The 12,803-nt window shown below is 38.6% G+C and overlaps 1 protein-coding gene across 1 annotated transcript in view; it reads left to right on the top strand.

Moving 5' to 3' along the window:
- The window catches only part of LRP2 (LDL receptor related protein 2), a 242,363-nt gene that overhangs the window by 165,864 nt on the left and 63,696 nt on the right, over positions 1 to 12,803 (top strand). The window contains exons 44-48 of the mRNA XM_019633298.1: positions 994 to 1,113; positions 3,976 to 4,107; positions 5,461 to 5,662; positions 10,202 to 10,497; positions 11,555 to 12,063. Coding sequence (XP_019488843.1) covers positions 994 to 1,113; positions 3,976 to 4,107; positions 5,461 to 5,662; positions 10,202 to 10,497; positions 11,555 to 12,063 — 1,259 coding nt within the window. The remainder of the gene's footprint in view (positions 1 to 993; positions 1,114 to 3,975; positions 4,108 to 5,460; positions 5,663 to 10,201; positions 10,498 to 11,554; positions 12,064 to 12,803) is intronic.

The raw sequence follows: 12,803 nt of genomic DNA, 5'->3' as shown, positions 1-12,803 counted from the left end.
AGCGAGCTCTTAACCAACTGAGCCACTCGGCCGGCCCCTTCATATTTAGCAATTTGGTTCAATCGAACAGTTTCCTGTATTTGTAGCTCAAATTAAAAGGCCTTTCTTATGCTTGATAACTTTGAGACTATTAGTGTAAATGGATGCATAATTTAAGAATTCAGTCATTATCATGAGGCCAGGCCATTATCATGAGTCCAAGAACAGGAGTCAGTTGTAGTAACAGCAGCTAGAAGAAGCAGAATTCAGGACATAGCCATCAGATAAGGACATACAGATAGGAGCTAGTACTGATCTTTTAGGGACCTCTGCTTCCTTATCAATTTTTTCCTGGCAAAATCATGGGCAAGGGAGCCTTGTAGACCAAAAGAATTATAAGTTTTGATTCTGGTTTGTATCCATATAACAATTTAGAAAATACTTTTGGCCTAAGCTACATAAGGTTACTGGAGAAAAGCACCAATATTCAAACACAGGCAGTCATTTACTCAAATAAAGGCCCATATAACAAGGATGGATAAGACCAGAACTTTGCTAACTCTCTGGAATCATGGTGTAACACGCTACAGGTTGTGTGTGTGGGGTAAGCTCTGATATGGTCATATTGTTGTTTTTGCTTTTAATCATTATTTCCATAGAATTTATTTAGTTTTATGTTATGGTTGAGGCACGTCTTCTCTTACATTAATTTGTGATTTCACGTATCAAAAAGATAGTACTTTGTTATTTCTAATTAAATACAACTGATTTGGGGATGTCTGGAAAAAAAAGTACTCTGGAACACTGGGGCAGGATTGGCTGCTCTCTCTCTCTCTCTCTGCCACACACCTCCCTCCCCATGGGACGCATACACAAACGCTCATTTCCCAAGCCTCCATCTTCCTTTCTTGGCCACTATTTATTCAGCCCAGAAATATAGGCCGATTGTTAAGACTGATGGGAGCAAGCTTGTGTTTTGCTCATGGGTTTTATCTCCTTTCCCTCCTCTTGCAGCCGTTCACACGTGCAGCCACAACGAGTTCCACTGTACGACTGGACGCTGTATTCCTAGCCATTGGTACTGTGATCAAGAAAGAGATTGTCCTGACGGCTCTGATGAACCTACCACTTGCGGTAAGAGAGTAAGCAAACATGAAATGCATTATGATGCAGCTAGAGAACCTCTTCCAACTGCTTCAAATACAGACCAGGGGCATGACTGCGGGATGTTTGCACTCCCTGCTCCTATTCTCAGCTGAGATGCTGAAATCACTCAGCAGACATTTCTGATATTCTTTAAAAACATGTTAGTGCAGGGCCCGGTGTGGGTTGCTGGTCGGGATATGGAGGTTGCTGATTGATGCTGATAAAATGAGATTATGTTGGTGTTGCACCTAAAGTGCCTGGTTTGTAGAACTCAGTTAATTTTAATTGACTCTGAAATGGCATTCCTGAATTCGGCTGAGTTCTGACCCATAAGACTATGGGAGGATCCAAAAGTGATTGGAATCATCACATAAACGCGGAAGGGGGTGTATTATGGACGCGCATCCTCTTCCTGTTCTGTCTGTGTACGCTTATGAGGTGAGGTCCCACGCCATCTGAAATTCCTAAGAAGTTCTAGGGACCCTTGGGCATTCCTGGGGGCAGTTGTGTTTGTTTGTATTTGGAGGCTGCTGCCTTTCCAAATTGTAATCTATATTCGTGAACATTTTTTTTTGTAATGTAAAAATATTAAGATGCAATCTTTTACATTGATTTTTTTTAATCTATCGATCATATTGCTGTATATGGGTCAGCTAACGATAGTCATGGGCCACCTTCCTGTCTTTATAAAAAAAGTTTTCATATTAGGTGGTCACATATTGCCATTGGTTGCCTTTGTGCTACAATGGCAGTGTCAAGCTGATGCCACAGAGAACATATGGCCTGTAAGCCTAAAATATTTACTATCTGGTTAAGAGAAAGTTTTCTGACCCTTATTATATTGTCTTTATACTCCTTTTTTTTTTTAGCTGAGCCATCCTGCCACCTGTTGGCAGCTCAGCAGCTGCTCAGCTCGGACCAGAACTTGAACCGCTGTTGCTCAGAGCTCAAAATCTTGAGCAAGCTCTTAACCAACTGAGCCACTCAGCCGGCTCTTTATACTCCTTTTTAAATGACCATATAATATTCCATTGAGTGATTGTATTGTCATTGAGTTAACTGCCTCTATTTTAAATGTTTAGATTGCTTATAGTTTTCCACTATTAAAAATGTCACTGCAGCAAATAGCATCATATATTAAAACTTTTTATTTGAAGGATGTTTTCTTAGAACCATTAGCATTATTTTGCAGCTGAATTCAGAGGATCTTCTATTCCTATTTTCTCTCAGGTTCAAATTCTGGGGCTAATAGTTGGAGAGCCGTATTTGGAGCTCTTTGCCAAATTCTTTTTCTCCAACACTAAAAGTTTTGTAGAAAACAAAGGGCACATAAGAGTTTTAAGAAGCCTTAAAGGAAATAATGTGAGTAGATTAGTACTAGAGACTGCTTTAAATATATGAACTAGTGGTTCAAATATATGAAGAATAAACATAGTTTCCAGATTTTTCCATGAGAACCGAAGTCATAGTAATAGCAATTAGTACCAACTGCTAGATATATTTAAATAAAAATAAACACAGAATCTAGTATATATGAATACATTCTCATAATATGCAAAGGATATTTTAAAGAAATAATAAGATGTATACAAAAAAGGAAAATTCCCATTTCTTTACCCTTGTTTAATCCCTTCATTCCCCAGAGATAATCACTATTAAGGGTAGGTGTCTTCTCACCTTTATCTATACATCGTGATAAGTAGCTTTTGAAACACAAATGGGATCTTACTGTATATATTTTTCTACAATTTGCCCCCACTTTTTTTAATTAGCTTAACAATATCTTGTCAGCATGTTAGCAAATATAGATCTATCTCATTCCTTTGCACTGCTGCATATTACTCTGAAGTATGGATGTCCCATGTGATTTTATCCCTTTCCTAATTGATGGGCATTTAGGTAGTTTCCATTTTTTTCACTATGAAAAATAATGCTAGAATGAACATTGTGAGGGAGAAAGAAATTTTCCTCTGTTCTTCTAGATTTTTTCAGCTTGTCTAATAATCAGATTGACATGAGACAGATTAATAACAGAAAATAACCAAATTTAATTACATATGTACATATGGGAACCCCACATATACAAGAGAGTCAAAGGCCCCACATACATGAGAGGTTCAGAGACAGAAAGTTGGAAGGAGGTATATGTGGCATCCTGTGCTAAGCATGAGGTGAGATTCCTTGGGGCTTTAGGGAAGAGGAAGGCCATTCACAGGACAGTAAGAAGGGCAGATGTTCAGTAATTAGAAGTTTGCCCTGCCCTATAGATAGATCATAAAACTTTATTTCTGGTGATACTCTTATTATGGGCAGGGTCCCTCAAAGTAAGTTCTTTAAGGGAGAGGTAAAATGTTTCTCTTGAGCCCACAGGGCCTCAATTGCCTTCAGCTCAAAATAACCTACATGCCAACAAAGTAGCACATCTTGGCTAGTAGGCCTGTTCTGATTCCCTTCAACATCCTGTTGGAAACCTCTTTGTGCGTATGTGGGAGGATTTTTATAGGCTGGATTTTTAGAAGTGGTGTTGCTTTGTCAAAGGGGATATGTGCAGTATATATTCCTTTCTTACCTGTTTATGAAAGGTCCTATTCCTTCTTACTGTTATCCTTGTGCTGTGGTTTTAATAGTTAGAATTAAATTTTGTTTTGCCCTAGACTAATTTTTGAGGAGTCCCTGCATTTACGGGTCTATGACAACTTGCTTAGTTCAATAGGTACATGTGGGGATATGATTAAAGAATTTGAATCAGTGTTATAGACAGCCTATGCTATAGCAGACTTCTCTCAAGATTTCTGGACTACAAACCATTCTTCTCACCAAACATGCTTTCTATTTATTTATTTATTTCAGTATACCATGAGTTAACATGCTTAAGTGATGAGTTCAAGTGTGACAGTGGGAGGTGTATCCAAAAAGAATGGATCTGTGATGGTGATAATGACTGTGGGGACATGAGTGATGAGGATGAAAGACACCACTGTGGTGAGTGAAACCAATGAATTCCTTGGCAAAGTCACATTCCAGAGAAACCCAGTAGATTTATTTTTCTGTCTTTGGAGAGTATGATTGTTAGGCAGATTCCTCTTTAACTAATGTACACTGATAGAAAGTTACCTGTATTTTCCCACTCTGGAATTGTTTGATATCATGAACTTACGTGCTTTTGCATGATGAAAAATGATTTTAATGTTTATTTTTTTCTTTCATTTAGCTAAAGGAAATAATCTCCTATATTTCTAGAGCAGATAAAGACAACTAACTTGGCCACTTTTAATATGAATAGCATCTTTAAGAGTGTAGCATTAATTGTGCCTCCAATTTCATCTCATACCGTAGAGCTGTTATTTGGGGGAGGATTATGGAACAGACTGTGGAACACCATTTTCATTACCAATAGAGCATGGAAGTCTTAGCCAACGTGTCTCTCCATGATAGAACAATAAAAATGATGGCTCCTTAATGTTAACATTTGACCATAGCTTCATATGTCAGTGACTTTGGTGGTGGTCCACAGCTCTCCATCCTCTGAAATGGGTGGCAGTCAGGTGCACAAATGTGGATTACGGCATGTACGTTTCTCTGAACCCCTTCACCAATACCCCCTTCTTTTTGTCTCCTATTCATCCAAAATGAGATAAAATAAAATACCTGTTCTTTTATTCTGGTGCATTAATGATTATATATTCATATCTCACCTCTTTCCTCACATGGTTTCTGACAATTCTTGTTGATATATGTTCCTTCTATATACCCTAATTCTACTTGGGGTGGTAGCTATAATACACTTAAAAAACCACTAAATTTGGAGAAAAAAGACCTAGGTTTGAAGCCCTAGCTTGTTAGAAAGTGTTATGACTTTGAGCCATCAAGTTGACCATTTTGAATTTCAATTTTATCATCTGTAGCATTAAAATACCAATCTCACATTGTGTTTGCGTGATTACACTTTGTAAACTAAAAGATACTACCAACCGTAAGGCATTATTGGCATCCATTTAACACAATGGGAGTAGTTTATTGAAGCTGTAAGGGAAAAATATGATCTCACATTAATTTTATGGAAAACTAAGTGAGGTGTTTTGTTATGTTTATTTCTTCTGAAAAAATCCAAGATCCAAAGCAATTAAAATGGAATTATTGGAAGTATTTTTATTATGATCTATTCGATCTATTATTACCACAGCAATGTGATATTTCTCCTTGTTTTCCCCTCATTTCCTTTTGTCTCTCAGGCTATTAAATAACATAAAGCAAGAGAACTAGTAGTTCAGAATGAACTTGGCTGCTGGAATGAGCTCTCATGTGGTTTCTGATTCGTGTGTGCTTTGGTTTCAGAGAGTCACAGTTGCTCCAGTTCTGAGTTTCTCTGTGTAAATAATGTGCCTCCATCCAGGAGGTGCATTCCCCAGTCTTGGGTGTGTGATGGAGATGCGGACTGTACTGATGGCTATGATGAGCGGCAGAACTGCACCAGGGGATCTTGCTCTGAGAACGATTTCACCTGTAGTAATGGACAGTGTGTGCCGGACTCATACAGGTGAAATGGGGATTAAAACATTTCCCGGTAAACTTTCAATATCCGTGGGAGTAGAGCTGACTTCTCCATTAGGCATGGTGGTCACGGTACCTCTGGCCATGGTATTTTTTGTAGCCAATGAAAACATTTAGCTTTATTTTAAAATCAGAAAGAAAAAAGGAGACATTTTAGGTCAAAGAAAGTATTTTATATCTCCATTTAATATGTAACATTCATATACATGTCTGCCTTTATATCAATTGTCATTAAATATAACTTTAAATATTTTTATGGAGGAAGGGGCCCGTGAAGTTGAAAGTGTTTGGGACTCATAAAAGGCATAATGTGACAGTGCACAGAGGGCCAGGGAGATGAATAAAGTGGGCTTGATATAAGAAAGTCTTTTTCTTGAAGCAGGTGACCCTCTTGGCTTTCCATTTGGAGAGGAGGCATGGGGATAAGAAATGCTTCAGTTTTTTCTTTGCTGTGAGGAAAACAGCAGTGCAAGTATGATGATAAATGGAGCTTGGCACTTAGGCTCAGAGTCAGTGAGACAGCAGGGTGAGGTCGTTGAGGTGATCTGAGAGCGTATGATCCAACTGAGAGATGCGAACTCCATTCAGCATCATGCAGGAGTGGCAGGAGAGCCAGGCCTTTTATGCTGTTTTTTAAAAGAGAAGTTGGAAATCTGGGTTTTCACATGAAATATTTTGATTTTTAAATGCTTGAAACAAAATTTAAAAGCCTAACACTATGTCAGTCAAACAGATTCAGCTGATAGCCTCCCAGATTCGGAGATCTCTTCTGTAATATTCTGGTGTTTGATTTCTTATCATTTTTTTCCAAAAATGGGCCATTCCAAAGGTTTATATTTTTTAGTGCCCCAACCTCTCACTATCCCCACTTAAAACCTTTTTGGATATAGAGGGAAATAGAGAAGAAGAATGATGTGTAGGTTTCAATCCTGATCGACTGGTAGAATAATAAGAGCATTAACAAAAGTAGGGGAGTCCAGAGGGAGTTCGCCCAAGGTGGAAGGTGAGTCTGATGTAGTAGGACTTCCTGAGGTGAAAATATTTACTAGGTGTTTGGAAATGTGGAACTGGAGCTACAAAGAGATACGCATATTACATGTACCAAGGACGTACATGCATGTTGAGACAACAAGAACTGTCAGCTTACAGCCTGCTAGAGAAGGAGATGGAAAAGATATACGAAATAGGCACAGGATCAGAGCAGCAGAGCTTCTGGGGTCATTGGCTTATGGGCAGGCAGGCAGCCCCTCAACAGGCCCTGAGGCACTGCTGGAATACAGCCTGGCGCAGAACTGTGTGTTCATGAAGGTGGTCCTGAGGAAACCAGATAAATGAAGTCATCTTCTGTGAAGGATGCAGAAAGCGCAGGGACTTAGCATTCTGACCAAAAAAATGGTAGTGATTAAAGAGATAGATAAATGTCGTCTAGAAAATGTACTCTATGTACTCTTGCACAGTGACTCATCCTCTGATGAAGCCCACACAGATGTTGCTAAGAGGTGGTAGCCTGAGGACTGACAACCTGAAGACATTCAGGAGACAGTGCTGTCTCCTTTGGTAGCGAACTTGCATTTACATATGCTTTGTATATATTTAACAGATATGGATGTGATCTGTAGGTTTTTAGTCTTGGTAAGTGGAAATGAATAAATCTTTATATTTTTTCCCTACTTGCTCAAGAATTTTATCATGTTGTACTGAGATCTGGTTCTTCTGACATTGGTAAATATTTAATGCCATCTGTCTTAGAAAACCTAGGCATAGGATCTAGGGAATAGAATTATAGCAGGTCTTAATTTTTATCTAGGTTACTTCACTCCCTCTCTGAGCTTTCTGAGCTCTGCCTTCAATATTACTATGATCCCGCAGCTGACTTACTCACCCTACCAGACTTTTACTGATTTCATTCATCTTCTCTTCACTGCCCCTTTTCTGAGCTTTCTGAAGTGCTTTTGCCAAGGGCTGTTGCAGAGGAGAAAAAATACCGTTTGTCTGGAAACCTGAGCTGTAGGGTCTGAAATAACTCCCAATTCTGTTTGCCTGGAGTGCCAGCAGCCTCCACTAACTGCCCTGTTAACGTGCACCCTCTCGCTGGCTTGGCAGAATGGTGCTCCTGCATTCTGTACAGTAGTTCAGGGGATCATATTTCCTATCGACTTTTTTTCTCTTGGCTCATTACTGATGCTGCTGAAGAACTTGGATAAGACAGAGTTGTGAGCAGCTTGTTGGAATACTGACATGCAATTGTGTCTAAAAACTGGTGATTTGCTTGTCTAACTGACTTTTTTTTTTTTTTTCCTCTTGGGTTGCATCTAAGCTGGAGGAAAGAAAGCATTGGTATCTTAAATCATTTGGAAATGAGTTAAATAGCTCCTAAGAGACCAAATGGGGCTGAGCCAGCTTGCTTTGATTGAAGCTTTCTTTACAGTTACATGCACACGTTTTGGTATAAATCACATTGGCCATGTGCTAAGTTTCTGATTAGAAGATGTGACCATAGATGAATTGTAAAACTGACCACATTCAGCTTTGATACCTGAACGTGTTTTAATGCTCTGCCTCCAACTTGTATGCCCTTCATAGTAAATTCTTTAAAAATATTTTTTTTTAACTTTTCAATTACAGTGGACATTCAATATTATATTAATTTCAGGTGTACAGTGGTTAGACATTTATGTAACTTACAAAATGATCCCCCCAATAGGTCTTGCACCAACCTGACACCATATATAGTTATTACAATACTATTGACTATATTTCCTATGTTATACTTTACAGCTCCCAATTTGTACTTAATCCCTTCGCTTTTTTCACCTAGCCCCACATCTGGCAACTATCAGTTTGTTCTCTGTGTCTGTAAGTTTGTTTCTATTTATTCATTTATTTTGTTTTTTAGATTCCATTTGAAAGTGAAATTATATGGTATTTGTCTTTCTCTGTCTGACTTATCTCCCTTAGCATAATACCCTCTAGGTATTATGTTATGTTATTGCAAATGGTGAGATTGCATTCTTTTTATGGCTGAGTAATATTCCATTGTATTTTTGCACTACATTGTCTTTATCCATTCACCTTTTGATTGCAGCATTTAATCCACTTACATTTAAAGCAATTATTGGTGGGTATGTAGTTATTGCCATTTTAATAATTGTTTTCTGATTATTTTTATAGTTCTCTGTTCCTTTCTTTTTCTCTTGCTCTCTTGTATGTTGATGACTTTCTGTAGTATTGTGCTTGGATTCCTTTCTCTTTATTTCTGTATGTGTCTTATCGATTTTTGGTTTGTGGTTACCATGTGCTTCATATATACCAAACTATGTTCATAGTGGTCTAAGTTTATGGTTGCTTAAGTTTGAACACATTCTAAAATCACTACCATTTTTTACTCACCCTCTCCATATTTATGTTTTTGTCATTAGTTTTTACTTTATGTGTGTCCCTTAATTTACTGTTGTAATTACGCTTGATCATCCTGTTTGCTTTTTAACTTTTGTAGCTTTAATGTTGGTTGATACACTGCCTTTATTATGTATTTGCCTTTGTCAGTGACTTTTTTTCTTTGTGATATTTTCTTATTAATGTTGTTCATTTTTGTTTTTTCTTCTTAAAGAAGACTTTTTAATATTTCTCATAATACTGGTTTGGTGATGATGAACTCCTTTAGCTTTTTCTTGTTTGGAAATGTAAATTATTTTATGAATTGCCAAACATTATTAGTTTTGTCCATAATTATTCAAGATTCTTTTATGTTTATGAGGAGCTTTGTTACTGTCATCAGGACCCCCTTCAGTAATCATGACTTTGATGGGATCTTGGAATAATTTAGACAAGAAAGACTAATTTGGCTTACAGAATTTCAGGAAATTACATTGTCCTTGAGATACCTGGAAATGTTAGGTTCCAAAATAGCTTCTAGAACTATGAAACACCTTCTTCCTTTGATAGTAGTCCATGCTAACCTACTAGTTTTCCCTCCTTCCTATCACTATAACCACTCACATCGCATGGTAGGTGGCAGGATTATTATAAGGAAAGATGAAACAGGACTGCTAATGCAAATCTTACTTCAATTGGAAGATATGTATTCTTAGGGGAAACCTTTAATAATCTTAGCATTTGTAATATACAGCACTCATCCTTTGAGTATCTACTTGAGTGTGGGTCCTCCTAACATTGCTACCAGGATATGGCTTGTGCCCATATCTGATGAATATATCTGATGAACACCAAATTTATAAAAGTTGTATTTAATTCATTTGTCAACTGGGAAAAAAAATGAATGCAATTATTTTTAGTAGCTTTAGACCCTCATTTCCAGTGGTAGCAACTGTCACCTGGGGAAGTTGTATGGAATGCTAAGTATTAGACTCTTATGGAGCTGGAGAATAGTGGGATGGATGAAGATTTGAGGGGACTAAGGACATGGGTGATCTTGTTATTGAAATGGTGGACCTGGCATTCAGGTAAAGGAGATAGTTGAGTCTTGTCAACTTCTCTAAGAGTTGTACTGGGTGTCATAACACAGGTGCGACCGACACAATGACTGTGGTGACTACAGTGATGAGAGGGATTGTCATTACCCCACCTGCAATGAGAATCAGTTTACCTGTCAAAATGGGCTCTGCATTTATAAGGGCTATGCCTGTGATGGGGAAAATGACTGCGGAGATGATTCTGATGAGCTGGAGCACCTCTGCCATACCCCAGAAGCCACTTGCCCCCCTCATCAGTTCAAGTGTGATAACGGGAACTGCATTGAAATGGTGAAAGTCTGCAACCACATAGATGACTGTTTAGACAACAGTGATGAGAAAGGATGTGGTGAGTATAATGTAATATTTGGGAAAAGGAAAATGCGGCGACTGAATATAGGTTTTCAACCCTTTATGACTTATCAGGACTTTCCAGTTTGTCCTCTATGTAAAAAATTACCAGGAAGTTACTATTTCTCATCTATCAAATGCAAAAATTTCTTTGTATATAAGTTTAGTACACAAATGTTTTTAGGCTTATTTGTCAGTTAGTTCATTACAGAGAGCAGAAGATGAGGAAGGTCAGGCCACCAGTACCCAATAGTATTGTTTAACAAGGCAAACAATGCTGATTCTCTTTGAAACCTTGGAATGACTTGCTGCCTGAACTGCCCTCTGCTAGAATTTCATAGCCTGTTTTTCATCTTCATACTCAGGTGATTGCAGGAAAGAGTTTTAACCTCCCCCTCACCCTACCTTCAGAAGTAAGCCACTCTAGAATTTACTAAATATAGAATTGATAAGAACATTCTCCTCCCTGTGTTTTTGCTTGAGTTTGGCCATATATCACAGGACCATCTAGAGGCATACCCAGTGGAGTGCTGGGTGGCTCATCTCATCTTATGAGAGCCAAATGTGTGCATCTTTTCCCAGTGGTCAGTGATGTCACACTGGTGGCCTGAAATTGGCCATGGTGTGAGTAGTCACACCACCAGAATGGAAGATGCTATATATCAGGGCATTCCCAACCTCCCGCCCCAGCCCAGAGGCCTGTTTTGCCAGAACACCACTGGCCAGGCTCTTTTCTTCTGCTCATCTTTCTCCTCTCTCTTGCCATTTGAGTTCTTAAATTATTGGTTAAAAGAAGTTTGGCAGGTATAGGATTTGAAGTCAAACTTAAGCTTGTTAGTTGTATTAGTTGTTAAAACCACTGGTGAAGGGTTAATTTGGAGAGAAAGACTTTCAAATAATATTTGGCCTTGAGAAATCCCTTATTGTTTGTCTACTTTTAGCATGATTCATTAAGAATTGGTGCTGTACAGTGGAGTGGAAATGTCGACTTGGGACCATTATGGTGGATACATTGCTGATTTTTAGGTTCTCTAATAACTTTATTTTACCTACAGGCATTAACGAGTGCAACGACCCTTCACTCAGTGGCTGTGACCAAAACTGCACAAATACCTTAACCAGCTTCTATTGTTCATGTCGTCCTGGTTACAAGCTTATGTCTGACAAGCGGACTTGTAGTGATATTGATGAATGCAAGGAGACGCCCTTTGTCTGTAGCCAGAGGTGTGAGAATGTAATGGGTTCCTACATCTGTAAGTGTGCCCCAGGCTACATCCGAGAACCCGATGGAAAGAGCTGCCGGCAGAACAGTAACATCGAGCCCTATCTCATTTTTAGCAACCGTTACTATTTGAGAAATCTAACTATAGATGGCTCTTTTTACTCCCTCATTTTGCAAGGACTGGGCAATGCTGTGGCATTGGATTTTGACCGAGTAGAAAAGAGATTATACTGGATTGATATAGAGAAAAAAGTCATTGAGAGAATGTTTCTGAATAAGACAAACAGGGAGACAATCATGAAGCACAAACTACCAGCGGCAGAAAGTCTGGCTGTAGACTGGGTTGCCAGGTGAGAAACCATAGAGGAGTTTTTTAAACGGAAATTAAAATAATAATAATAATAATAATAATAATAATAATAATAATAATAATTCTAACCATGTTTTCATCTTAACAGGGAATTGATTTTTCCAACTTGGGTTAATATGTGGATACATTTAATGCTTCTGCATTTTTCCCCTGTGTATCTAATACACAAGTGGGATACCACAGAACCTAAAATCGAGTGATTTTAAGAATTTATGGTGTGATTTTTGGGGGGAGGAGCATCACAAAGGTGGAAAGAGCTCTGTTATTACTGGCCATTCGTTTAACTGGAGATGATGTAATGGGATGATTCATACATTCACTGGTGCAGTCAGTCATTTCCAACTGCTCCATGTCAGGTGCTCTGCCTGGCATTAGGGGTTCAGAGCAGCCCCTGCTTTCCTGGAGCTCACAGGCTTCCTTACAACGCTAGTCATTCTCAGTGTTGGGCTCAGAGAATGGCTAACGTGAAACTTTTGATTTGAGGTAGCCCTTCTAGAAAAGGAGGGTCTTTAAGGTAGGCAAAGGACATTTTAATCAAACTTTATCAAATCAACCACACTTTTTTTTAAAAAGATTTTTATTGGGGAATTGGGATGGGAACAGTGCTGGGGAATTGGGGGGAAGGGGAACAGATAAGTTGCTGTCCTTTTGTTCTTCAGTCTAGTTGTGGAGGACGTTGCTTCACTGGCCCAAGTTGGCACCATCATTGCGC

This window comes from Hipposideros armiger, unplaced genomic scaffold, assembly GCF_001890085.2.
Source record: "Hipposideros armiger isolate ML-2016 unplaced genomic scaffold, ASM189008v1 scaffold_1283, whole genome shotgun sequence".
NCBI classification, from domain to species: Eukaryota; Metazoa; Chordata; class Mammalia; order Chiroptera; family Hipposideridae; genus Hipposideros; species Hipposideros armiger.
Note: the sequence above shows the minus strand (reverse complement) of the source record. Positions and strands in the feature narration are given on the sequence as shown.